Below are 27,480 nucleotides of genomic sequence, written 5' to 3'. Positions count from 1 at the left end.
ATAGTGCAGCCTAACATAAGCTCTCGCCAAGCATCCACACATGATCATAGTGTATCCTAACATAAGTTTCGCCAAGCATCCACTCAGGATCATTGTGCAGCCTAACATAAGCATTCAACATTACTTGTTATTACAATTCATCTTATCCACTTCGGGTCTGACCTTCCTCATCAATTGTCTTGTCAAATTCTACCCTCCCTGCCGATCATCAACTCCAAGGTTATTTTGGTCACTCGATTTGCTGTACTGTTCATGGCTATTTAGACTTTTAATAGCGCGTCTTGCCAGGATCGCAGATCAGTTTCGACTGCAGTTAGCATTCTTTTAAGTGTTTTAAGTGTAACTCGCTCAAAATGCCCGTTGGCTTGTTGCAATCAATTGAAGATCAATTCTTCGCGAAGTGCAAAACTAGCGAAACCCTGAACTGGCGAATGACCTACCTTAATCGGCAATTACACATATAGGCAAACAAGTTTTCATAGCCCTTACACAGTTTTCCGTGTCTAAGCTTAAAGTATGATACAAATATGCGAACTTACTAAAAGCGTCTATTAAAACAATAATTTATTAATTTTGATCGTTCTTGTCGCTTAGCATTCCTGTAATGTCAATGTGCAAAGTATGCCAGGGTATAGTAACTTTTAAAAAATTGGAAGGAGCTCTGCCTGTACTTTTGCTTTTGGGACCTTAAAAAATCAGCATGGCCATTCTCTACCCTTACTCAATCCGAAATCGGATGGCTTGCAAGTATCCCCACCACCGATGCAACGTAGTTGTCAATGTTGCTTTCGAACGGCTTGCCCTTAATGAATCGCAGTCAGTAAAAATTACAAATTCTAGTCCTTGTAAATAATGCCTAAAGTGCTTTGAGGCATTTACAACAGCAAGGGTTTCTAACTCGAACGAATGATATTTAAAAACAATGGCTTTAACATTTCTGAGACCTTTAACACAAATTGGAGAAAATAGGAAGCTAATCCGATAAATTGTGGAGGGAATAGTCTATTTGTTGGGTCAGGAACGTACACTTGTTTATATAAAAGGCCTTTGTAAACGATGACAAATGTATAGGCTCTCGATCCCAAAACCTGAATTATTGCGCGTTGAATTAAATACCGATGCACGTTTTTTAGCCCAAATGGTATTCCGAGGAATTCATAATGGCCCTCAGGCGTTACAAATGCCGTACGTTCGATCGAGTCGGGATGAATTGGAATTTGATAAAACCCACTTGCCTGTCTTAGCAAGAAACAAGAAAGGAAAGCTAACTTCGGGCGGAGCCGAATAAATAAATTATATTCTCCAAAATTATTCATATGATGCATTCTTAATACTCATAAAAAATCCAAACTTCCTAATTTTAAAAACACCAAAGTTATGGCATTTCCAATCGTTCAGTTATATGGCAGCTATAGGATATAGTCGGCCGATCCTTATGAAATTTGGTAGGTGGCTTTGATTGGCCAACAATAAAACCCATAGAAAATCCCAACTTCCTAACTTAACAAACACCAAAGTTGCGGTATTTCCGATTAATCAGTTATATGGCGGCTATAGGATATAGTCCTCCGATCCTTATGAAATTTGGTAGGTCGGATTGATTGGCCAAATATAAGACCCATAGAAAATTCCAACTTCCTAACTTTACAAACACCAAAGTTATGGCATTTCCGATCAATCAGTTATATGGCAGCTATAGGATATAGTCGGCCGATCCCGGCCGTTCCGACATATATACTGCGTGCAAAGGAAAGAAGGGTGTGTGCAAAGTTTCAACTCGATAGCTTTAAAACTGAGAGACTAGTTTGCGTAGAAACAGACAGACGGACAGACGGACATGGCTATATCAACTCAGGAGGTGATCCTGATCAAGAATATATATACTTTATAGGGTCGGAGATGTCTCCTTCACTGCGTTGCACACTTTTGACCAAAATTATTATACCCTCTGCAAGGGTATAAAAAACTTGCCTCCCGACATATACTCCCGACATAAACTACTTCATCAGAAATAAGTGGTAAAGGATTATTTTCCGCCATGATACTTGCGTTTAGTTCCCTGTAGTCAACGCATAGGCGAACTAGCAAAAAGGGAACTACTCGGGCGTATAACTTTGGCAGACAATAGCTCGTCTATCATTTTTCTTACATTGGCCTTTTCTTCTTCACTTAGCCGGCTCACTAAGACGTATACTAAGTAGACCTGTTGTTACTTGTCTGTGTAGAATGCATTCAAAAAAGGACTTAGAATGTTTTCCCAATATTTCAGTTAATCTTTCCTTTTTTTATTCACTTAAATCATTATTGAAATTGATTTAATTTATTAAACTAAAATCGTACGACACCGCTTGAACTATTTTTAATTTATGACTTTCGAATTTATTTGCTTCGATTACAACTCTAAAGCTTTGTCTTAGAATCTCTCGTCCAATAAGAATATAAAAATTTAGAAACTTATACATTATAACATGAAGCATTATTTCTAGAAAATGTTCGTTAATATTAACATTACAAAGGATCTGCGTTGTACTCCATACAGAATCACTCCCAATACCCTTGACCACTGAGCTAGACAGAGGTTTTCCTTGTAATTTTCCCGCTAGGTTCTATGGCCACCAAGTTCACACGTTTCCCAGCTTCAACTTCTTGCAGGTTTTGACGATGGATACGACGATATCCAATTCAATAAAATTAAATTTAGAGACGTCATAAGGCGGCTATCGTATATTCTCTTCTGGATTCGGACGCGCATTGAAAATCTTCATCAATGAAACAAATTTGATCCAACCACTGTGACGCACTTCTAGGGCCAAAACCCGTGCACTTTCTGTGAAGTAGTTCTCACTTTCGATACCGGCCCACGTGTTGTGTTCATTTGTTTCACCAGTTTCATCAACGCGCGATTCTTGGCCTCCAAAGTAATCATACTTGTACTGTCTTGTGTCAGGGCCGATCCCACTTCTGATATAAGAAAATTGTCATTTTCGGAATTGTCCATTTTAATTAGCGAAGCGAGTCCCGATCGCGTCAAGAGTTCAAATCGAACTGTCGCGCTGTTCAACGACAACGCTTCTCCTTCCCCGAGCTCATCTTCCTCCTCGCTCTTGCGCAACCGGGCACACTCGACGGTTATGCACTTTTTCAAAAGGGTCTGGCAACACCATCTCGCTTAAATTGCGGTCTCGCTCTTTAGAGAGATCGAGCACTTTGGATTCTTGGAATAGGTCGCCTTCTAGGAATTATGGAATCAGCTTCGGTACCCGTCAAATAAGACAACGGTTTCTATAAATAAAATAAAAACGTTTTCCAAATGTGAAAACTTATGGTCTTGTTACTTTATTGTTTCGCATATTATTAATATTACATTTTATTAGTTTTTTAACAGAAGACGCTTTTGCTTAGCTCTATTGCAACGACTCCCATACTTTCTTAAAAAAGCTTGAGATGAAGAAATTTAAGAGGAGACGTTAGAAAAATGTGTTTTACTTATTATATATAATATCTAACTTGCTGTTCTATTTTTATTAAATAGTTTGAGCTACTTCAGTAAATTGTTTTAATTAAGAAACAACTTACCGAAGACAGCCGTTAGCCTTGTGATAAACCAGTGGAAATAAAAATGAAAGTCATGTTTTTTGGCTGAACTAACCTGCAGTACCAATTAACGGTAAATTAAATCAAGGAATTTTCAAAAAATGTTCAAGTTATCAAGTTACCATTGACATGTTCTAGGTGTTAGTAATTGAATTTATCCCATTTTAATATGTAATTCATCGCATTTTAATCAACAATTCATAGCGTATTTATCATTTTTTCATGGCTTTTATTAATTCATCGTACTTTAATCAGTAATTAATTAATCATGTGTTCATCGGGTTCTCATCAGTTAATAATCAACCAATTTCATCAATATTTTCATTCACTTCATAAAGTCTTTTCTTACATTTTTTGGCTATTATTATTAATTATATTCTAAGTCTTAATTATATTCTAAATAAAATTATATTCTCCAAAATTATTCATATGGTGCATTCTTAATACTCATAAAAATCCCAACTTCCTAACTTTAAAAACATTAATGTTATGGCATTTCCAATCGTTCAGTTATATGGCAGCTATAGGATATAGTTGGCCGATCCTTATGAAGTTTGGTAGGTCGGATTGATTGGCCAAAAATAAAACCCATAGAAAATCTCAAATTTCTAACTTTACAAACACCAAAGTTATGGCATTTCCGATCAATCAGTTATATGGCAGCTATAGGACATAGTCGGCCGATCCCGGCCGTTCCGACATATATACTGCGTGCAAAGGAAAGAAGGGTGTGTGCAAAGTTTCAACTCGATAGCTTTAAAACTGAGAGACTAGTTTGCGTAGAAACAGACAGACGGACAGACGGACATGGCCATATCAACTCAGGAGGTGATCCTGATCAAGAATATATATACCTTATAGGGTCGGAGATGTCTCCTTCACTGCGTTGCACACTTTTGAAATTATAATACCCTCTGCAAGGGTATAAAAAGGTGTGTTACTAACCCTTCGAGATGTTGGTTTTAATAATTTCTGCGAATAAATAAATTTTTTTTGAAAGTTCAACTTCTTAAGTACTTTTAAACGTTTTTATGTTTGGCACATACAAAGCACTTTTAAATAAATAAGTAAAGATCACTAACCTGAATTTCTAATAACTTTTTGAATGTTCCTTAAACTTTTCACATTATTCGTCTTTGACTTTCAAAGTGAACGGTCGTGTTTTTTTCTGCGCTTCGAATTTTGCATTTTGTTTTCGTTTATTCCCATCGGTGGGTTTTATCAAAACAATTTTAATTCTCTCTCTCTTCCGGTTTATTAAAACATAAATTTAAACTCCGTTCGCTTCGCGAGTGCACTTTGTATTTAATACTAATAAAGTGTTTTAGTTTTTCGTAATTCTTATCTGTGTTTTCTTTTCTTATATCCCCGCCTTTTCTCTTTTGTGCATGCACTTTAACTTATTTACGCTCCCGCTCTCTTGCTCTCTTTGCTTTGAAAGTTCTAAGCGTGCAGTTTCTGCGCTATTGCGGTATTTATAACTGCTCGCTTATAAATTTCAATTCGCTTTCTTGGTACAGTGGTAAATAAATAAAAAGAATAATAAAAATTTGGTCTGCTTCTGCAAAAAATGCAGCCTCGTAATCAGGGCTGACCAGTCTAATATGACTTGCTGGCTGTGTGAAAATATGGTGCCCACCAAGTGCGCCGGTTTTACTGGCCGGACAAGTGATGACCTTTCAAAGGAGCCCAATTTGCAGTTTTGTTGTGACGCTTGTGTCGAGGTTGCGAACGAGATGAAATCGTTCATGCGCCAAACTAAAGGCGGCCTGATGGGGCTGATTAGCTGTTTCGGAGTTGCTAGAGATAGTTTTAGCCGAGCTGATGATCTCCTCTCTGCGCTGGACTCGCAGTTTAATAGTCGTAAGCTATTAGAAGAGTCCCCTAAGCGCAAAAAGGCCGCTGGTGGTAAGGAGCAAAAGGGGAACACCCCGCAACCGATTTCAAAAGAACAACAGAGCATTCCGGCGGATCAGCAGCTGATTTCAGCAAACCCTCAAATGTTGCTAAGATCAGCAGCTAAAAAAGATTCGGCATCCGAACAGTCCGTTACAGAATGCATGCAACCAGGGACTTCTAAGAATTCCGATTTGTCCGTGGTAGTTTCACAATTAGTGGATCCACCTATCTCTCAGAATGTAGCATCACCACCACAAGGGACTACCGAGTCTGGACAACCGGCTCAAGTTGGTTTTTCAGAAACAATGTCTGCTCCACCAAAATCCCTTTCAGTGGTTCCACTAAAGAAAAAAATTTTCGTTTCTCGGTTTTCCCCTGATCAAACATCTTCTGATGTATTGTCTTATATACAAGATTATATACAAAACTAGACTAACTTCTAGCCTCCTTCTTTCCTATCAGAATGCAAGAGGTTTGCGTAGCAAACTCACTAAATTGTATTCTGATAGTCTTTCCTTTGCATCTCATATTATTGTGTTCACAGAAACCTGGTTAAAGCCGGAGATCTTTAGCTCCGAAGTTTTTCCAGGTAAGTACACAATATATAGGTATGACCGTCCCTCTAGACGGGGAGGTGGAGTCTTAATTGGAGTTGATTCAAACTTCCCGTCTGAGGAGTTATTTTTTGATGAATTCAATACCATTACTTTATATACATAACTTGCTTATATATACCGCCGTTGTCTGAACTTCCTGATTATTTAAATCACCTATCCGTTATTAAGTCCGTTGCAAATAAGCTTTCCGATAGGGATCAATTGATAGTTCTAGGTGATTTTAATATACCTGGAGTTACTTGGTCCACTGAGGATGGATCGAATGTCTCACTACCTATAGCACAGCATGATTTTATTGATGGCCTGCTTGACATATCTCTATCTCAAGTAAACAATGTTCGAAATTCATTAGGTCGCCTACTTGATTTGTGTTTTGTATCAAATCCTGAAGGTGTGTTTCTGTCCAGAGTAGCACCACTCACGCAACCTGAAGATCCATATCACCCAACAATCGAACTTTCATATGATACGGGTAGAGTTATAGAAGAAAAATCAGAAAAATTTAAACGAATGCATTGTTTTCGCAAGGCAGACTTTCTGAGGCTAAATAATTTTATTTCTGGCTTTAATTGGTCTGATCTTTACTTATGCATTAATATGTCCGATGCAGTTAATGTTTTTTACAATGCAATAAACTCATTTTTTAATTCCTGTGTTCCGTGGTAATATCCGTCAACTTCCAATAAATCACCTTGGTTTAGCAAAGAGTTGACACACTTAAGAAATGTAAAGTCCAGACTTTTTAGGAAATATAAAAATACCGGTTCTCAATCTGCTTTTACTAGATATTTAAGTGCTCGGTCAAGATTTACCGTGCTTAATGCTCAGTGTTATAATAGTTACTTAAACCGTTGTAAGATCCAGTTCTCTCAGGACCCGAAACATTTTTATAATTTTGTTAACACAAAGCGTAAATCTAATTCTTTTCCTTCCTCGCTGTCGTTCGAAAACATGACGGCAACCACAGATCAGGCAATAGCCGATTTATTTGCCCAATTTTTTCAAACGACTTACTCTACTTTAGATTATTCATCACAGCCTTATTCTTACACCATGTCCAAGTCAAACCTCATATTCTGTCCCACTTTAACAGAAAGCTCTCTTCTTTTGGATCTTCTTCGTATTAAGCCTGTTTATTCGCCTAGGTCCGATAGTATTCCTGGGTGCGTGCTTAGGTATTGCGCTAAGGCCCTGTGCAAACCTCTTCACAAGTTGTTTACCTTATCTCTAGAAACCTCCCAATTCCCAAATATTTGGAAGGAATCATTTGTTATTCCTCTTTTCAAAAAAGGTAACAAGTTAGAAGCCAGTAACTACAGAGGTATTTCTAAGTTGTCAGCTATTCCTAAGCTTTTTGAAAAAATTATTACTCCTCATTTGCAGCACCTTTGCAGATCAATCATTTCTCCGTGTCAACACGAATTTATAAAACGTAGATCCACAATCACAAACCTTCTAGAGCTCACTTCATTTGTGATAAAAGGCTTCAATAGTAGTTTTCAAACAGACGTCATTTACACTGACTTTAGTAAATCATTTGACTCTGTAAATCACTTACTTCTTATTCAAAAACATGAACTTTTAGGTTTTCCAGTTGATCTGCTTAAATGGATTTTATGTTATCTAAATGGCAGGTCACAAAGGGTTCTTTTTAAAAATTCAATTTCTGAAATTCTCCGTGTTACCTCCGGTGTCCCACAAGGAAGCCATCTGGGTCCGTTACTTTTTACATTATTTATTAACGATCTTCCCTCAATTATAAGTCATTCTCGCGTACTTATGTACGCAGATGATGTTAAGTTGTGCCTGCAGTATAAGGACATTTCCTGCCATTTAGACTTGCAATCCGATTTACTAAATTTAAACGGTTCCAAGTGCAAACTGATGACTTTTTATCGGGCCAATCCGATATACGCGACTTACACGTCAAGTGGCAGCTCTTTGGATAGAATAACTCTTGCTTCATTGACACAAGATTGATCTAACTATTACTTTTTTCCCCGGACCTTTACCTTTATTTTCCTATCTCGCGTCTATCCTATCGCGAATCGTGCCGTACGATACACGGCTGCGCCCCTCGGTCGGTTGGGCGGGTAAGTGGGCCGTGGGACTCCGCGCGAAAAAAAAAAAAAAAAAAAAAAAAACGATCTTGGCGTTCTCTTGGACCCTAAACTAAAATTTTCTAATCACATTTCGTCTATGGTTAATAAATATTGGTCGTATTGAATCTGTACAAAAAAACTTCCTTCTTTTTGCTTTACGGCGCCTAAACTGGGATGCAAATCTTATCTTACCTTTTTATTCTAGTAGACTTCTTTTGATTAATTTACCTAGCCAACCGTAGAACGGTGCTTGGTACTATCTTTATTTATAACCTTATACATGGTGATATTGACTGCCCCGACTTGTTAAGTCGGCTAAACTTTTCTGTGCCAAGTAGATTAACTAAAAATTATATTCCCCTAACTTTAAATCATTGTAGATCTAACTATGCCTTGCATTAGCCTTTCAGAGTATTATGTTCTGACTATAATAGACTTTTTCCTGTAATATCAAATCTTGACTCTCTGCCGCTCCTAAAACGATTGATACTTGCTTCATTGGCACAAGATTGATCTAACTATTACTTTTTTCCCCGGACCTTTACCTTTATTTTCCTATCTCGCGTCTATCTTATCGCGAATCGTGCCGTACGAAACACGGCTGCGCCCCTCGGTCGGTTGGGCGGGTAAGTGGGCCGTGGGACTCCGAAAAAAAAAAATTTTAATAAATAAATCTTAGTCGCCAAACTGCTCTCTTCGGTATTCAAATGGTACGGCGAGATGTAATTTTGACAGTGCTTGTCACGAGAGAGAGACGCTGATAGTGTAGGCTGATGAGATGGTGATCAATTTCGTTTGTGATGAAATTCGGAACTGCAGGGTAAAGTTTTGTTTTGGATATCCGGTATTCAATTCTCTCTGGCAAGCGATTGTTTCAAAAATTGAGTAGGAATTGAATAAGATGTTAGGTCTGAACTTCAGACAAATTGAACTTAAACAAATAAATAAATATCCCATCTCTAGACAACTATTATAAACCAATGTAAAAAACTGAGTTTGGCCACACCCAAAGTGATTTTTTTTCGGACTTTGATGCACTATAAGTCATAATCTAGTGGCCCTTTCGACCAGAAGTGTTACGCGCGCAGCCCTATTTCCATTGCTGCGTAAAAAACGGACAGACTAGTTAAAATTCATACGAAACTAAATACTAATTCTAATATTAATACTTTTAAGACTGGCAAAGATGCGGTTGTAGAAATAATAGGTGATTTAAAGAGGAGTATAAAACCTTGTAATTCTAGATAAGTTTAGGGGACCCAGAAACTCGGGACTCTTCACATCCCCGTGAATAACTTAACGAATAAAAGCAGGTCCAAGCATCGTTCTACGCTTTGATAAGATGGTAGATTAATTAGAAGAAGTTCACTAGAGTAAGATAGTAGAATAAGGCTTGCATTCCTGTTAAAACCCTTAGAGCAAATAATAAAAAGTTATTTTGCACAACCTCTATCCGGTCTATATTTACACCATACTGAGGACTCCAAATTGCTGAACAGTACTCCAGGATTGGACGGACTAGTGAAATGAACAGAGTCTTTGTAACATAGGGATCATAGAATTCCTTTGACCACCTTTTAATAAATCCAAGTACTCCCCTGGCTTTATTCACCATAGAAGTAATATGGTCACAAAACTTAAGTTTTGGGTCAAGGAGGACGCCAAGGTCATCAACATGCGTAATTCTAGACAACGCGCAACCACCCAGCGTATACGTTGCATATTGTGGGTTCACCCGAAAAAATGTCATTACTTTGCACTTAGCGCTATTTAAATCCAAAAGATTTTCACAACACCATGTTTGAAAAGCATTTAGGTCAGATTGTAAGTCTGAACTTTGACCAGCTTTTAATAAATCCAAGTACTCCCCTGGCTTAATTCACCATGGAAGTAATATGGTCACAAAACTTAAGTTTTGGGTCAAGAAGGACGCCAAGGTCATATACATGCGTTATTCTAGACAACGTACAACCACACAGCGTACATATTGTGTATTCACCCTAAATATATATATGATGGACGTTGGACGTTGATGCACTTCGAGCAGTACAAACAAGTGGCCCAACGACACCAAGCACGTGCTTGTTACGCGCGGGGCCCTATTATCAATTTGGGCAAAAAAATGCGAGTTCGCGAGGAAGATGCATAAAACAAATAGACCCAGGACACAAATGGAAATAAAAGGCACAACTAAGAATGAAGCAAATGAGTTAATATATTAGTTTTTAATAACGGGTTAGAAGTTGAAATACAAATTAAATGATAAAGGTTGTTATAGGGCTCGTGCAAACAAAAATTTGATGTACATCGTGGCAAATTTAGATGATAATAATTTCGTGTTAGTCTAACAGTAACATTGAAAGTTGACTATATCATATAGCTGCCATATATCTGAACGATTGGAAATGCCATAACTTTGGTGTTTTTAAAGTTAGGCGATTTACAAGTTCTGCAGAATCAATATCACCTCTTATAAGATTTTGCATAAAAATTGTACCAAGCATTGTTCTACGATTTACAAGTGTAGGTAAATTAAGCAACAGTAATCTACTCTGGTAGGAAGGTAGACTTACGTTTTGATCCCAGTTAAAACTACGAAAGGCAAAAAGAAGAAATTTTGTTTTGTACCGACTCAATACGGTCAATGTGCACTGCTAAATAATATCATTACTTTACACTTAGCGCTATTTAAATCCAAAAGACTTTCACAACAGCATGTTTGAAAAGCATTTAGGTCCGATTGTAAGTCTGAACTGCAGTAAATTTCCCTATATTGCAGGCATAACTTATCTGTGTACATAAGGACATGCGAGGGAGATCGTTAATAAATAATGTAAAGGGCGAACACTTTTTGTCGAGACTTTTCTCACCCTGGTACTCAGATCGACATGGAATGAAATCTGGATGATCGTTCGTCAGGCCCTAGCAAAAAATAAAAAATGTAACCTTTTGAATTGTGTTGACTGTGCATAGTGTTTCTCGGATCAAATAGCTTATGGGATAAAAAAGCTGCTTTAAAACTTTTAAAAAACAAGAAAGGAAAGCTAACTTCGGGCGGAGCCGATGTTGAAATACCCTTGCAGAATATTCTGTAAATTATATTCTCCAAAATTATTCATATGATGCATTCTTAACACTCATAAAAATCCCAACTTCCTAACTTTAAAAACACCAAAGTTATGGCATTTCCAATCGTTCGGTTATATGGCAGCTATAGGATATAGTCGGCCGATCCTTATGAAATTTGGTACGTCGGATTTCCTTTCTTGTTTTTAAGTTTATATCACTTGTTTTGGCTGCACTTATCCTTATTCTTGAAGGAAAAGATCCAGAGAATTTTGTTTAGATTTAAAAAATTAAAAGCTGTTAAAACCGTAATGTCTTATTAAAGGAAACGAGATTGGAAACTTACTTTGACAAGCCACCTATAGGTTATATTCTTCCAATCGGCAGGATTTTTTAATATCAGTGTTCTCGTAAAATAGTACGCTGCAGTCACTCGAACTCTTTAATCTAGAATTCTATACCGAAATAAAAGCGGTACGAACGTCTTACCAATTTTATTATCCCCTTTCCAAGTATATGTTTGAATATCTATTACATATCACGTTTGTTTTACTTTAGGACTCTAAAATTGGCATTTATCAAAAAATGTGGCGTTATATGGAGAATCGTAAAGCTGCGGTTTTTGTTAAGACATACGAAGATGGAATTAAACGCGTAATGGAAGGAAGCTACGCATTTTTAATGGAATCTACAATGCTGGACTACGCTGTTCAACGTGATTGTAATCTAACGCAAATAGGAGGCTTGCTGGACTCTAAGGGTTATGGTATCGCGACACCAAAGGGTTCTCCCTGGAGAGATAAAATTTCACTTGCTATTTTGGAGCTACAAGAAAAAGGCATTATTCAAATATTATATGATAAATGGTGGAAAAACACGGGTGATGTTTGCAACAGGGATGATAAAAGCAAGGAGTCGAAAGCCAATGCACTTGGAGTAGAAAATATTGGTAGGATTTTTCATTCGATTTTTAATATAAAAGTGAAATTAATATCCTATTTCAGGTGGCGTATTTGTTGTTCTTCTCTGTGGACTTGCTCTTGCTGTTGTTGTGGCCATATTCGAGTTTTGTTGGAATTCCAGAAAAAATTTGAACACCGAAAATCAATCACTGTGCTCAGAAATGGCTCAAGAGCTTCGATTTGCTATGCACTGCCATGGATCAAAATCAAAACATAGACCACGAAAACGGAATTGCATAAAATGCTCTTCTGGACCAACATACGTTCCGAGTAATATGAGTATGCCAAATGTGGGCGTACACTATAATTATTTTAATTAAATTTGATACTGCTGATAAACAAATAGGGAAAAAAATGTTTTTGATTTTTACAATTAAAATAAAAATTAAAGTTAAGAATAAAATTTTGGTTTGATAAATTATTTAATTCTTAACAAGCAAGGAAAACTTACTTCGGGCGGACCCGAAGTTGATATACCCTTGCAGAATATTCTGTAAATTATATTCTCCAAAAATATTCATTTCCAACTTCCTAACTTTAAAAATACCCAAGTTATGGAATTTCCGATCGTTCAGTGATATGGCAGCTATAGGATATAGTCGGCCGATTTGGTAGGTCGGATTGGTAGGCCAAAAATAAAACCCATAGAAAATTCCAACTTCCTAAATTTACCAAACACCAAAGTTATGGCATTTCCGATCAATCAGTTATATGGCGGCTATAGGATATAGTCGGCCGATCCTTATGAAATTTGGTAGGTCGGATTGATTGGACAAAAATAAAACCCATAGAAAATTCCAACTTCCTAACTTTACAAACACCAAAGTTATGGCATTTCAAGAATATATATACTTTCGGGTCGGAGATGTCTCCTTCACTGCGTTGCATACTTTTGACCAAAATTATAATACCCTCTGCAAGGGTATAACAAACTTGCCTCCCGACATATACTCCCGACATAAACTACTTCATCAGAAATAAGTGGTAAAGGATTATTTTCCGCCATGATACTTGCGTTTAGTTCCCTGTAGTCAACGCATAGGCGAACTAGCAAAAGGGAACTACTCGGGCGTATAACTTTGGCAGACAATAGCTCGTCTATCATTTTTCTTACATTGGCCTTTTCTTCTTCACTTAGCCGGCTCACTAAGACGTATACTAAGTAGACCTGTTGTTACTTGTCTGTGTAGAATGCATTCAAAAAAGGACTTAGAATGTTTTCCCAATATTTCAGTTAATCTTTCCTTTTTTTATTCACTTAAATCATTATTGAAATTGATTTAATTTATTAAACTAAAATCGTACGACACCGCTTGAACTATTTTTAATTTATGACTTTCGAATTTATTTGCTTCGATTACAACTCTAAAGCTTTGTCTTAGAATCTCTCGTCCAATAAGAATATAAAAATTTAGAAACTTATACATTATAACATGAAGCATTATTTCTAGAAAATGTTCGTTAATATTAACATTACAAAGGATCTGCGTCGTACTCCATACAGAATCACTCCCAATACCCTTGACCACTGAGCTAGACAGAGGTTTTCCTTGTAATTTTCCCGCTAGGTTCTATGGCCACCAAGTTCACACGTTTCCCAGCTTCAACTTCTTGCAGGTTTTGACGATGGATACGACGATATCCAATTCAATAAAATTAAATTTAGAGACGTCATAAGGCGGCTATCGTATATTCCAGCTACCTGATGGGTTTCTTATCAGAGTGACTGTTTCGATTGGAGAGCTCAGATTTGGGTGAGCCCTCCACAGAGGATGTTTTGTACTGGTTGGCGAAAGTTTTCCGATGTACCGCAGTTGTGCATTTTCAGTGTCTTTCTTCAGGGCTCAGTTTAGTGTGCGAGTTGCTTCCTTAAGACGTTGTTTTGAAGATGGCGATCTGTTGGTTTTTTCCAGTACAAGCTGTTCCAATTGCAGATTAGTTTTGAAATGGTTAGTTTGCACGTCCTTCAATTGTGGTGTTGAAATAGTGGCTGCTGTCACGAGTACATCTTCAAGAGCATCAGTGGATCTTTCGATGTCCGCTTCGATGCGGGGTTAGTTCGATGTGGGAACTTACATACATTATATATTTTAACTAGTTTGTTCTATGCCATGTCACTCTCTGGGGGTGATCTGTAGTTTCTGGGCTTTGAAGAAGAGTTATTAGCACTGGCGAATGGTCAGATGAAAGGTCCGAAAGCGCTTTGGCGCTTATTATATTGCATGGAATGTTTTTTGTCACCGCAAAATCTATTAAGTCTGGGGCCTTTCTGGGGTCTGCTATCCAGTATGTGGGGCTACCTGGGGAAACATAGTCCAATTTGTTGCTCAGGCTTAAATTTGCATATAATTGCCTTCCTTTGGGAGTCACGAGGCGTTATAATCTCCTGTCGCTCTTTGATAGACGTGGCCTGCAAGTAATTAGTTGCCGATTCCGCCGTGGGCTTTACCGTCTGGATGATCTGTGCGGTAGAAGGTAGCCTCTTATTTGAAAATTGTATTTGTTTGTGAGGTGCGTCTCTATCAGTAGCATAATGTCGATATGATTTTCATTCAGGAACTGTCTTATTTTATGTTTGTGCCGGGAAACGCCATTGGCGTTCCACATGGATATTCGTAGATTTGCCATCATTTATTTGGACTGCTTTGCTGCAAGCAACTGTAACACCATGTTCTGGTTTTGAACCAGTGTTTGCATGGTCGTTTTCATGAAGGACATAAATTCCATCATACTTTGTTGCATAGTAACCATCATAGCTTCCAGTGGGCTTTGTGACTGTCCTGGGACCTAATGAACGTTTCCTAGATAAGACTGGAGTTGGTTTTCCGTTCCTGTTCAAAGGGCATCGGCGTATGAGAATCCCAAATGAGGATCTTGCAGCCGTCCCGAAAAATATTTCCGGCGTCGTTTTTCAGCAAGTGTACACGTTTTGAGTGTTTTGGTGGCGCGTTGTTGTCACTTGTCGCATGCGGTCTTTCAACTCCTTGTAGACCACACAGCCCCTGTAGTTTGCCGTGTGATTTCCACCGCAGTTTCCACATTTCTTCTTTTGGGGTCTTCTTTGTTGGCAGGACAATTAGCGGAATTGTGAAAGTCTCCACAAACTACACATACTGATCGAAGTGTGCAGTATTTTCTGGTGTGTCCATACTCCTGACAGTTTGTACATTGGGTTGTTCCTTTTATGTGGTTCTTCCACCTTAATGTTTCGGTGCAAAAGGTATGGCAGGTAATAGATGGGGTGCACTTCTTTTTTCTTCAAGACTCTGCTGTCCGGCTCCAGCTCTACTTTGAAGAGTGGTTGCGGATTTTTGTTGCCGTTAATGATGTTACTAACGTTCCTAGCAGAAAAACCATTTTCTTTGAGTGCATCAATAGCTTCATTGGGGGTTACGTCGGGCTCGATCCCTTTTAGTCGGGCTCGATCTCTGCAAGCCTTTGCTGCTTTTTAGTTGGTACATGTAGTAAATTTTCTTAGCTTCCTCCAGGTATTGAGACACGGCTCGGAAATGTTCTTCGGATTTGGTCTGAAGTTTGGTTTCGTGAACATTCCCTTTAGTGATCGGAACATTATGAAAATTTCCGTCTCCGACCAGCGCAACAATTTTGTTGACCATTACCTTCAAGCTTTTTTCCCTAATGTAAATTGGTGGGGTCTTTGGATTCGGTTGGGTCCATTTACCCAGTTCTGGTTGAGTTTCAGCTAGGAGGGCAAATCTGTTGTTATTGGATCTCCCGGGTAATTCGTTGTCTCTTTGGACTCGGTTTATTTTTGGCTTATTACCCACCGCGGTGTTCTTCGGGCTAAGCTTACGCTTAATTTGGATGTAGCGATCCATGCTGGTATGTATGGCCGGGTCCACTTGTTGAATATTTACTTGGTTTTGTTTTGTCATAATTTTATTTGACGTTATATTTGTCGATTCCGCGGTAAGAGCCGTTGTTACTTTTACTTTTGGTGCGATTGCAGAAGTTTTACCACTGCATGTTGCTGATGTGCCAAGGGTCGATTCTGATGGTGGGGGCGTTTTACATTGAGAACTCCACGCCGTTGGAGTGGGAGTAACAGTGAGTAAAGAGGGTGACAACGATCGTGCTCTTTGGGTATCGACTGACAGTAGAGCCGGGTGGGTCTTTGTAGACGTTTTTTGCACTTCACTATCGCGCGTAGAGATATACGAGAAGTACCCGTCTCTTCGGCACACCGAGCTTAAGCGCTCTTTATTTGGTTCGTCGGTCATAAAACTTTTAGCGTGGCACTATTATAAAATAATTTGCACTTGATTTAATCATATCACTGATTTTTTTTAGCGTCTTTTTGCCTATTTTGTCATACACCAATTTAGTTTTTTTTTTTTAAATTTGATTTGTCTTTAATACATCCACTTTCTTCAACTTTTCCCGGAGCTCGCGCAAAGCACGTCTGCTCTCTTCGGGTCTTAAATTATAATATGAAGTACAGACAAAAAATATTTGAAGTGATTTTCTGAAATTTGTATTACTATTTTAAGTCAAGAAGTAAGCCTTTAATGATTTTTAATATATTTAAATTTCAATCGAAAACAAAAACAATGTAAAAGTTTATTTATCCAATTTTGTTATTGGTAGGATAGCATTATAAAAAGGATAATTTTCGTATGCTATGTTCTTTTCGAGCGGCGAAACAGCTATTTTTGTTTCTGCCAACTCCCCTAAAATTCAATCGTCGGTAGGGTATGCAGGCACCATCGGCTCGCAGAACAACAACCAAAGCGGATTTGGTTTGAAGTTTTCTCAGCCACTAAGCGCAGACACCGACTGCGATATGCCCTGTTCCTATCTCAATAGATTGATTTCTATTAATTAGAATACATACATATATGCAAAACATTTTACTGCTACTACTGATTTCAATTTGTAAACCGAAATGAAATTCTTGCCGCTTCGAATTAAAATAAACGCACACATGCACCCCTGTATAAGAATGCATGAACACGCATACATATAAAGACCAATTCAAGCGCAGGCGCAACCTTCTTCAAAATGCGCCTCTCTGCGACTGAACGACCGAACTCGTGCAATGAGTGCGCGAGCATCAAAATGAGAATAAAAATGAGAGCGCAAAAAACCCGAAGGCACACGAAGTGTCCGGGGCCTGCCCTACACAGGGACTGAATTTATACATTGTAATTGTGTGTCGTAAGTCAAGTGGCACAGCGTCACAAATATTCGTCAAGAGTCCGATACTGTGGTATAAGCGAGGTGGTATCCAAATGGTTAAGTTTATGCATTAAGGTGCGTTGTACTCTAATTTGTATGTGAATAGCCTGCAAAACTAACCTTTGTTGATCAGTGAATTGATATCCAAACGATTGAGCTTGGGCGGAAGAGAGCTTGTACTCTTTAATGTTATGTTAAAGGATTATCCTGCCAAGTTAACGTCTGATGAAATGTTTAGCGGATATCCAAATCGATGTATTTGTGCGGAAGAGAGCTTGTAACCTAGTAAACAAAAACTGTGAATGATTAGCCCGTCAAACTAACATCTGAGAAATTATAGAAATGTAAGCAAATTTGTTCTGGAATATTAAGTTAAATAGCATAAATAAAGAGGTCAAGCGTTGAACTGAAAGATTTTGAGCAATGAATGCCATTCTAATGATGTATTGACTAACACGAGGTCGTGTTATAGTCAGGAAGGCCGTGTCGGAGATTATATTGAAATATTAGATTAAATTATTATTTGCAAGTCTCTCAGTGTATGAGTTATGTAAAATAAATGATGATCAAAAGAGATTGCAGAAAGATAGATATTTTGTGTAAGAGATCGAAATCCCTGCTGAGCGTGGCGCAATGAGGAGTAGAGGAAAAAGAGCAAAGGTTCGAGTTAACCCTTCTGAGTGAAAAGACGAACATGTGCTGAGACAAGCCCGAATTAATAATGGCCGAGGAACCTGACCCTATATCTCCTACATATACACCTCTAAAGTTACTGGCCTCTATCTTGTTACCTTTCTTGTGGAGAGGAATTAAAAATGATTCCTTTCAATTATGGGGAAATTGGGAAGTGTTATATATGAGGTAAATAATTTGTGAAAGGGCTTGCACTAGACTTTAGCCTATACAAATAAACGCAGCCAGACATACCATCCGGACCTTACGAGCAAAAAAGAGAGCTTTCGGTTAAAGTGTGACATATTTCTGCATAGATAGCCTCAGAAAGTCTGCCTTGCGAAAACTTTGTATTCGTTTGGATGAACTCGTTGATTTCTCTTATATTACGGACTTGTGTCTATTGTCACTTCGATTTAGGGTGATATGGATCTTCAGGTTGTGTAAGTACCCTGGACAGAATCACACCTTCAGGATCTGTTATAAAACACAAGTCAAGAAGGCGACCTAGTGAATTTCGAACATGGTTTACCTGAGATAACTATGAGCTATAGGTAGTAAGACACTCAATCCATTCTCTGTGGGCCACGTAACTCCAGGTATATTAAAATCTCCTAAAACTACCAACTGATCCCTATTCGAATGCTTGTTTGCAACAGACATCATAACGGACAGGTGGTTTAAATACTCAGGAAGTTCAGACAACGGGGGTATATATGAGCAAGTTATGTTTATAGAGTTATCAGAAACCGATAACTTTACGCACATAATTTCAATAGTATTGAATTGGTGAAAAAATAACTCCGGAAGTAAAGTTTGAGTCCACTCCAATTAAGACTCCATCTTCCCGTCTAGAGGGACGGTCATACGTATATATTGTGTACTTATCAGGAAAAACTTAAGAGCATTGGGTTTGGCTTTAACCAGCTTTCTGTAAACACAATAGTATGAGATGCAAAGAAAAGGCTATCAGAATACAATTTAATTAGCTTGTTTTGAAGATGGTTCGCTTGGTCTCGACTGGGAGGTCTTACTCCCACGGGCCGTTTTTTTATCCCAGCTTCGAAGTCTTTTAACACCATATTTTCGGGCCTTCAAAAAGTTCGATTGAAACAGTGATCTTAAAATATGAAATGTTTCCAGCTCAAGAAAAGTTAAACTTTTCCATCTTCTCGTATTATCATTGGCTTTAGTTTTGTCATGTATATAAGACAATACATCAGAAGATGTTTGATCAAGAGCAAGCCGAAACACAAACTTTTGTTTCTTCAGTGGAACCACTGAAGACGATTTTGGTAGAGCAGACATTGCTTCTGCAGAGCCAACTTAAGCAGGTATGCCGGACTCAGTAATCCTTTGTGGGGGTGTAGGAATATAATGAGGGAAAGGTGGCTCCACTAATTGAGAATCCACAGCGAACAAATCGGAATTCTTAGAGTCCCTGGTTGCATACATTCCACTGTTCATTTGCTTGAGATTGCGGGTTGTTCCCCTTTTGCTATTTCCCACCGCCTGCTTATTTGCGCTTAGGGGACTCCTCTTACGGCTATTAAGCTTCGAGTTCAGCGCAGAGAGGACTTCATCAGCTCGGCGAAAACTATCTTTAGCAACTCCGAAATAGCTAATCAGTCCAGCGTGACAACAGAACTTTAAGTTCTGAAAGGTACTTACTTCTCCAATCAATATCGCATAGATGGATAGAAAGGGGGTATCCTCATAGGTACATGAATTCATCTTTTTACACATATATGTATGACCTTGCATTTGTTAACCTGATCATAAAGTATTACCACTTGAGCAATATATAAAACATACAGCAAAGACTCAGACTTAAATAGTACAGTAGAATATTTGTTATCCAGAAACAAGCTATATCTATCAATGAATTCGAGCAAATATATACAGAGGATTTAGATTTGCCCCTATTAAATCATTGTACTAACACTCAAAAAGCAATAGTTATATCAGCACTGTCATTTATTCAGTAATCGTCATTATCAGTAATAAAAACAGATTCCTTTGTAGAATCACGAATTGGTAATTGCACAACAATAGCCAAATAAACATACAACGAGGTTATCCCATCTGTCTGAGCTGTCTGACCATCGGATGCTTCTACTTTGGCACAATGTCTTTGTAACAAAATTTCCAAATATTCTATTTAAGTTTCAATTATTGTTACCAAGGCGGAGCTGGCGCAAATTAAACAAGAAAGGAATGCTAATTTCGGGCGGAGCCGAAGTTGATATACCCTTGCAGAATATTCTGTAAATTATATTCTCCAGAATTATTCATATGATGCACTCTTAAAACTCATAAAAAGTCCCAACTTCCTAACTTTAAAAACACCAAAGTTATGGCATTTGCAATCGTTCAGTTATATGGCAGCTATAAGATATATATATATACTTTATAGGGTCGGAAATGTCTCCTTTACTGCGTTGCAAACTTTTGACTGAAATTATAATACCCTCTGCAAGGGTATAAAAAGGAGTACATTATTGTACAAATTAACGCCATCACAAAATTCGTCTATCTGAAATTTAGACTCTGTAAATTGCATTCAGTCAGTGAAGTCCGCAATATCGATATTTTGCAAGACTCTAAATTCAAAGGACCATTTGTTATTGTTGAACTGCTTGATGATGAACGTTATATGTTTAAGTCATTAACTACTAAGCGAATGTATAAGTATCCACATGATAATATACGAAGTCTACCTGATGAGCGAGAGACTTGTGAGTTGATGGAAGAGCTTGACTACGTCGAAAGAGGCGTACGTACAAGCACTAACCATACAACATATAGACTGGTTATTTCATACAACGAAAATGGACACAAAAATTATTTTGCGACAGGTCCCCGGGCTAGTAGCGGCAGGCCCCGGACACTTCGTGTGAATTCGGGTTTTTTCGCTCTCATTCTTATTCTCATTTTGATGCTCTTTATATGTATGCGTGGTCATGCATTCTCATACAGGGGTGCATGTGTGCGTTTATTTCAATTCGAAGCGGCAAGAATATTTTGTGTTTTGATACTTTTCAGAATCAAAATGGGCGTATGCACCATTGGGTTAATGATTAAAATAAGAATATTATATGTTATAATATATTTTTAATATTTCAGCATACATTTTATTTTGGTTTACAAAATTAAAATCAATGGTAGCAGTAAAATGTTTTGCATATATGTGGGAATATGTCTGGCAGCTCCGTTCAGCCCAACCCATCTCTTATGAGGAGATATCAAAAAGTATTCAGGAAGAGAAAAGAAGTATTGAACGAGCATTAAGATCGAGAGAAGCGAATAAGCAAGACGTGCGAAAAAACGAAGTTAAATAACGACGCGATCGACCAAAAAACGCAGTTTAACACGATTTAAATTCATTAAAATACCTAAAATTATTATCAGAACTACTTATCACTAATTTCATTTAAATAAAACGATCAACTTATTATAATAAAACAACAAATAGTGGGACTTCTTATTTAAATAGGAAAACCAATCCCACAAATATGGGGGCTCAACCTACGTGAAAAGTAGAACGACGTGTGCTAGAAGCAAAGATTTACAACGACGAAGCCTGTGGAAAACGAAAAGAAAAGCTTGCAAAAACGACGTACGAGTGTGTGAAAAAGACGCTACAAACACCACGGTAATCTGCACTATACATACTTTTAACGACGCGTATGTGTATTTAAGCGACGAGTAGAGACTGTGAGTGTGAACGACGAATACGAGTAGAAGGAAAAACAACAAGTACGAGCAAAAAATTTAAAAAAAAAAAAAAAAAAATTGTATTTGCAACTATGTCGACCCTTGCTGACTTTGAATCGGTTTTACAGGCGTTGAAAACTGAAAAAAAGAAGAATGTAGACCTTTTGCACAAGTTTGTCTACGAATATGACGGTGATCGACATAATCGAAAACGGCTACGTAGTTTTGAAGGTTTTGATTTTGTGGAAAGTGATGAACTCTTCAACCAAAAAGTGTCTTACGTTGCGCAAAATTTGTCAAACAACGACCTTGCCATAATTTGCAACATTTTGGGCTTGCAACACGACAAAAATGATCTGATGCTTCACATTTTCCGAAATTTGCGTGTTAGAAAATTACTAGAAGACGCTGATGAAGAGGACTCGGAAGATGATGAAATAGACGAACAAGAAGAGAATGACAAGGACAACGACGAGAAAAGTTCGAACGATGAAGACGACGAGTTTCGTTCTGTACGCAGCAACGCAGAAAAGCAGGCCATAGCGAACAACAAAAACGCACAGGCTGGTACAGTAGCGTCGAGGAATAGCGATTCCGCTTCGGTACAAAGTTTCGCTGTGAATTCGCCGCGATTTTCAGTAAATTTCCGAGATGTTGAAGATTCTATTCGGCCATTCAGTGGGGATGATACCCTTGCAGTTGAGGTGTGGGTTGCCGATTTCGAAGACATGGCTTCCATTATGTACTGGGATGACCTGCAAAAATTCATTTTCGCGAAACGTTCTCTAAAAGGTCTCGCTAAAATGAACATTATGAGTACGCGCGGTATAAGAAGTTGGCAAATGTTGAAAAACGCATTGATCAAAGAGTTCAAAGCCGAAGTAAATGGTGCACAATTACATAAGTTGTTATCCGAAAGAAAAATCAAAAACAATGAAAGTGTTCTCAAAATGAAAGAAATGGCTTCCCGTGGCAGTGTAGATAACAGTGCTCTTATGCAATACGTGATTGATGGCATCAATGATTTGAGCGTCAATAAATCGATATTGTACAACGCTAAAGACTTAAAGGAGTTCAAGAAAAAGTTAAAGTGCTACGAGAAAATTCGTGAAAAATCCGGAAAGCCAAAATATCAAGACGACAAGTTGAAATATGCGATTGGCAAAGACAGTGCAGCCCATAAAGACGTATCCATGCAAAGAAAGGTACATTGCTACAACTGTGGTGTAATTGGCCATACATCAAATCAGTGCCCTAATCGAAGCAGCGGTCGGAAATGCTTTAAGTGCAACAATTTCGGACACATATCTGGAGACTGCCCCACAGGCAAAATTGAAACGGTTGAAACTCCGAAAAATACGCGCAAAGTATCGGATGATAAATTGTCGATGTGTAAAGAAATTTCTATGAAAAACAACATGTACACAGGCAGCAAATACAATATTATCAGTGAAAAAACGTACGTAAGCTTGAATAAGCCTGAATTAAGTGCAGTTAACATTTTTCTTGTCGGTTTTGGTAACAACAACAGGGTGAAACCATTCGGTTCTTTTAAAGAAGAATTCGAAATTGACGATCATGTGTTTGAAGAAAATTTTCTAGTCGTTTCATCTTACTTTTTTGATGTACAAGTTGTGTTAGGCGCAGAATTTGGAGCAACGCCGAAATACTTACAAATCTTGACGGAATAAAAATACAAAGCCGAGACATACAAAACACTGAAAGTGAATTAAGTTTACTAATGAAAATCAACGTCGAAAGTGCCGAAAGTGTAAACATAAACATTGACGAGAGTGCAACCACTCAAGCAAAACGCGAAGTTTACGACCTGATCAAAAACTATAAGCCGACGAGTACAAAAACAACAAACGTCGCGATGCGTATTGTTTTAAAGGACGATACTCCGGTGCACTCGCGTCCGCGTAGATTCGCGTTCTCCGAGCGGTGTATTATCGACGATTTTTCCACGTTAATGTAGATGCAGAAAGCCGCAAGTTCACGTCCTTTGTTACTCACAGTTCGAAGTTTACTCGAAGTTTTCTTTACCGACAAGCCAGAAGCTTTCCGACAACTAAAAAGCTTTCTGGGTCTGGTTGGATATTTTCGGAAATTTATCCTGAACTTCTCCATCATAGCCAAGCCTTTGACTGACCTGATGAAGCACGACGCCAAGTTTTATTTTGCTGACAGAGAGATAGATGATTTTAACATGCTGAAGACTTTTATTACCCAGAAATCAGTTTTAAAGATTTTTCATCCGCCACACGAAACAGAGCTTCATACAGATGCAACGATTTTGGATCAGTTCTGCTCCAAAAGTCGCTCAATGATAACCAGATACATCCGGTGTACTACATGAGCAAGAAAACAACCGACGTAGAAAAAAGTATTCCAGCTAGAGATCCTGGAAATTCCGAGATTACCTTTTAGGTATGAATTTCAAGTTGGTCAGCGATTGCAATGCTTTTACAAGAACGATGAAAAAAGAGGAAGTCTGTACTTGAGTCGCACATTGGATCCTTGCACTTCAGGAGTTTGACTTTGAAGTTGAACACAGATCAGGTAAACGCATACGTCATGCAGATGCTTTAAGCCGTTATCCTGTTATGATGATCTCTGACGAAAGCTTGCACAGCAAACGAGCAACTAAAAGCTATAATTGACATCCTTGCTGAAAAATCTAGCCACAACAATTTCTTCTTGAGGTAGGATCTGTTGTCCAAATTGGTAAAAGACGATGAACTGATAGTTGTACCACCAGTCCTTCAACGCGAAATCATTCGACAGGCACATGAAAAAGGACATTTTTCTGTGAAGAAGACCAAGGAGATCGTCGGAAAGGAATATTACATCCCAAATCTCGAAGACAAGATTCAACGACAAATCAAATGCTGCATTCCATGGATTATTTCAAACCGCAAGCTTTCACATCGATTTTTTGGGGCCTCTCAAATCGACTCACAAGGCATACAAGCACATTCTTGCTGTCATTGACGGATTCACCAAATTTTGTTGGCTGTATCCCACAAAAACAACGTCTTCCAAGGACGTCATCACCAGACTGGAGGCTCAGAGCGCAATATTTGGCAATCCTGTTCAAATAATATCCGATCGAGGCACAGCGTTCCCTTCAGACGACTTCAGAAACTATTGTAAGAACGAGGGTATTGCACTACATGCAGTTACTACAGGAGTTCCAAGAGCAAATGGGCAGGTTGAACGCCTCAACGCCACAATTGTTTCCGTTTTGTCCAAACTGTCCATAGATGACCCAAGCAAGTGGTACAAGTTTGTGGGCCAGGTTCAGCAGACAATCAATTCCATTCGAGCTTCTTGTAGGCATCAAGATGCGCACTAAAGCTGACATCAAGCTGAAGGCAATGATTTAGCAAGAACTAATCCAAATGTTCCTGGACAATCGAGACGTGATCCGTAAAGCTGCCAAGCAACAGATCCTTGTCATGCAAAACGAGAACAAACACACGTATAATCTCAGACGTAGACCAGCAGCAACATATAAAGTCGTTGATATTGTTGCTATCAAACGCACTCAACTTGGTGGAGGGCTTAAGTTAAAACCTAAGTATTTGGATCCCTATCGAGTTACAAAAGTCAAGGCTAAGGACACTTACGATGTTGTGAAAGAACCTCTATCTTCTGACGGGCCAAGATGCACTACTTCTTGCTCCCAATATATGAAGCCATGGATTCAAATATCCTCCGAGGACGACGACGATACATTTGGGACGAATGTTTAGGAAGGATGGCCGAGTTGTGGGAATAGGTCTGGCAGCTCCGTTCAGCACGACCCATCTCTAATGAGGAGATATCAAAAAGTATTCAGGAAGAGAGTATTGAACGAGCATTACGATCGAGAGAAGCGAATAAGCAAGACGTGCGAAAAAACGAACTTAAATAACGACGCGATCGAAATATCCAAAAAACGCAGTTTAACACGATTTCAATTTATTAAAATACCTAAAATTATTATCAGAACTACTTATCACTAATTTCATTTAAATATCAACCTATTATAATAAAACAACTTCTTATTTAAATAGGAAAACCAATCCCACATATATGTATGTATGTATTCCAATTAATAGAAATCAATCTACTGAGATAGGAACAGGGCACTTAAAACACCGACTGCTTTTAAGTGGTTCAGAAAACTTAAAACAAATCAGCTTTTGTTGTTGTTCTGCGAGCGGATGGTGCCTGCATACCCTACCGACGATTGCATTTTAGGGGTGCGGGCAGAATCAAAACAGCTGTTTGGCTTTTGTTTTGTTTATTTTTTAGGACACTTGTTTTGAATGTTATGTTTAATGAGCTTTGGTTGATTTTTTTTGATTTGCAGTGTAATTATACCCGTTACTCGTAGAGTAAAAGGGTGTATTGTATTCGTGCAAAAGTATGTAACAGCTAGAAGGAAGCGTTTCCGACCCTATAAAGTATATATATTCTTGATCAGGATCACCTCCTGAGTTGATATAGCCATGTCCGTCTGTCCGTCTGTCTGTCCGTCTGTCTGTCTGTCCGTATGAACGCTGAGATCTCGGAAACTATAAAAGCTAGAAGATTGGCATTTTGCATGTAGATTTTAGGAGTTCCTACGCAGCGCAAGTTTGTTTCAAAATGGTGCCACGCCCCCTCTGACGCCCACAATCGCTTATATACGATTTTAAAATTTTAAATATTTCGGAAAAGTAAAAATGCAGTTTTATTGTGTTTATCAATACCTATCGAAATGTAGAAGAAATTTTTCAAATCGGACCATTCGTTAAAAAGTTATGCATGATCAAAGTTTCTATCTCCATCTCCCTCGCACTCCCTTTACCTGAGTAACGGGTATCTGGTAGTCGGGGCACCCGACTATAGCGTTCTATCTTGTTTTGTTTAATGTTGTTATTTAATGATCTAGTTGTATATATCCGCTGTATATAGGATGAACAGCTTCGATAATTAGTCGTCAGATGTTGTTGTTTTGCATACAGTTTTTGTATACAGATACGACTCAAGTAGTTTATGAGTGTATGTAGGCAAGTGTGTTTTGATCTTTACATGAGGCCATCGAGCCAGACTCGATCAAAAGCTTGAGATACATCGAGGAATATTGCGCTGCAATATTCCCGATTCTCAAAGGCAGTGCGGATTTCTGATGTTATTCTGTTAACTTGTTCGAATGTAACATGTCTTTGACGGAAGCCAAATTGATGTGCCGGGATAACATTGTGTGCTTCCAGATATGGTATTATGCGTGTAATAAGGCATTTTTCGAACAATTTAGACAGACACGATAGTAAACACATTGGTCTGTAAGTTGAAGGAGTTGTGAGGTCTTTTCCGGGCTTTGGTATCATTAGTAGGTAGATTTTTTCCATTGGCTCGGATAGTAGCCGAGACGTATGATCCCATTGAAGAGTTTACAAATAGCCTCAATAGCAGAGTTTGGAAGTTCAATTATAATTTTTGGTGTTATTAGATCACCGCCCGGAGCCTTTTTCGCTTTCGCGACCTCTTTTTGGCTGAAACAATGTTGGTAAGGATATAGTTTCTGATTCGATTTGTTGTAGGAGAAATGGACCAGTGGCAGGGTTCGGCTGGAAAACGCTTCGGAGATATCTTCGTCGCAGCGGGTCCAGCTACCTG

General features: G+C 38.4%; 1 protein-coding gene across 3 annotated transcripts in view; it reads left to right on the top strand.

Annotated features, from left to right (window-relative positions):
* The window catches only part of LOC108043388 (glutamate receptor ionotropic, kainate 2), a 39,615-nt gene extending 27,007 nt beyond the window's left edge, over positions 1-12,608 (top strand). The window contains exons 13-14 of one of the 3 annotated variants that reach the window (XM_044460553.1): positions 11,837-12,227; positions 12,283-12,608. In XM_044460553.1, the coding sequence (XP_044316488.1) occupies positions 11,837-12,227; positions 12,283-12,560 (669 nt within the window). In that variant the 3' untranslated portion in view covers positions 12,561-12,608. The remainder of the gene's footprint in view (positions 1-11,836; positions 12,228-12,282) is intronic. The other 2 variants (XM_044460552.1, XM_044460554.1) reach the window with 2 other exon arrangements.
* Positions 12,609-27,480: the final 14,872 nt, after the last annotated feature.

This window comes from Drosophila rhopaloa, unplaced genomic scaffold (genome assembly GCF_018152115.1).
Source record: "Drosophila rhopaloa isolate 14029-0021.01 unplaced genomic scaffold, ASM1815211v1 contig_203, whole genome shotgun sequence".
NCBI lineage: Eukaryota > Metazoa > Arthropoda > Insecta > Diptera > Drosophilidae > Drosophila > Drosophila rhopaloa.
Note: the sequence above shows the minus strand (reverse complement) of the source record. Positions and strands in the feature narration are given on the sequence as shown.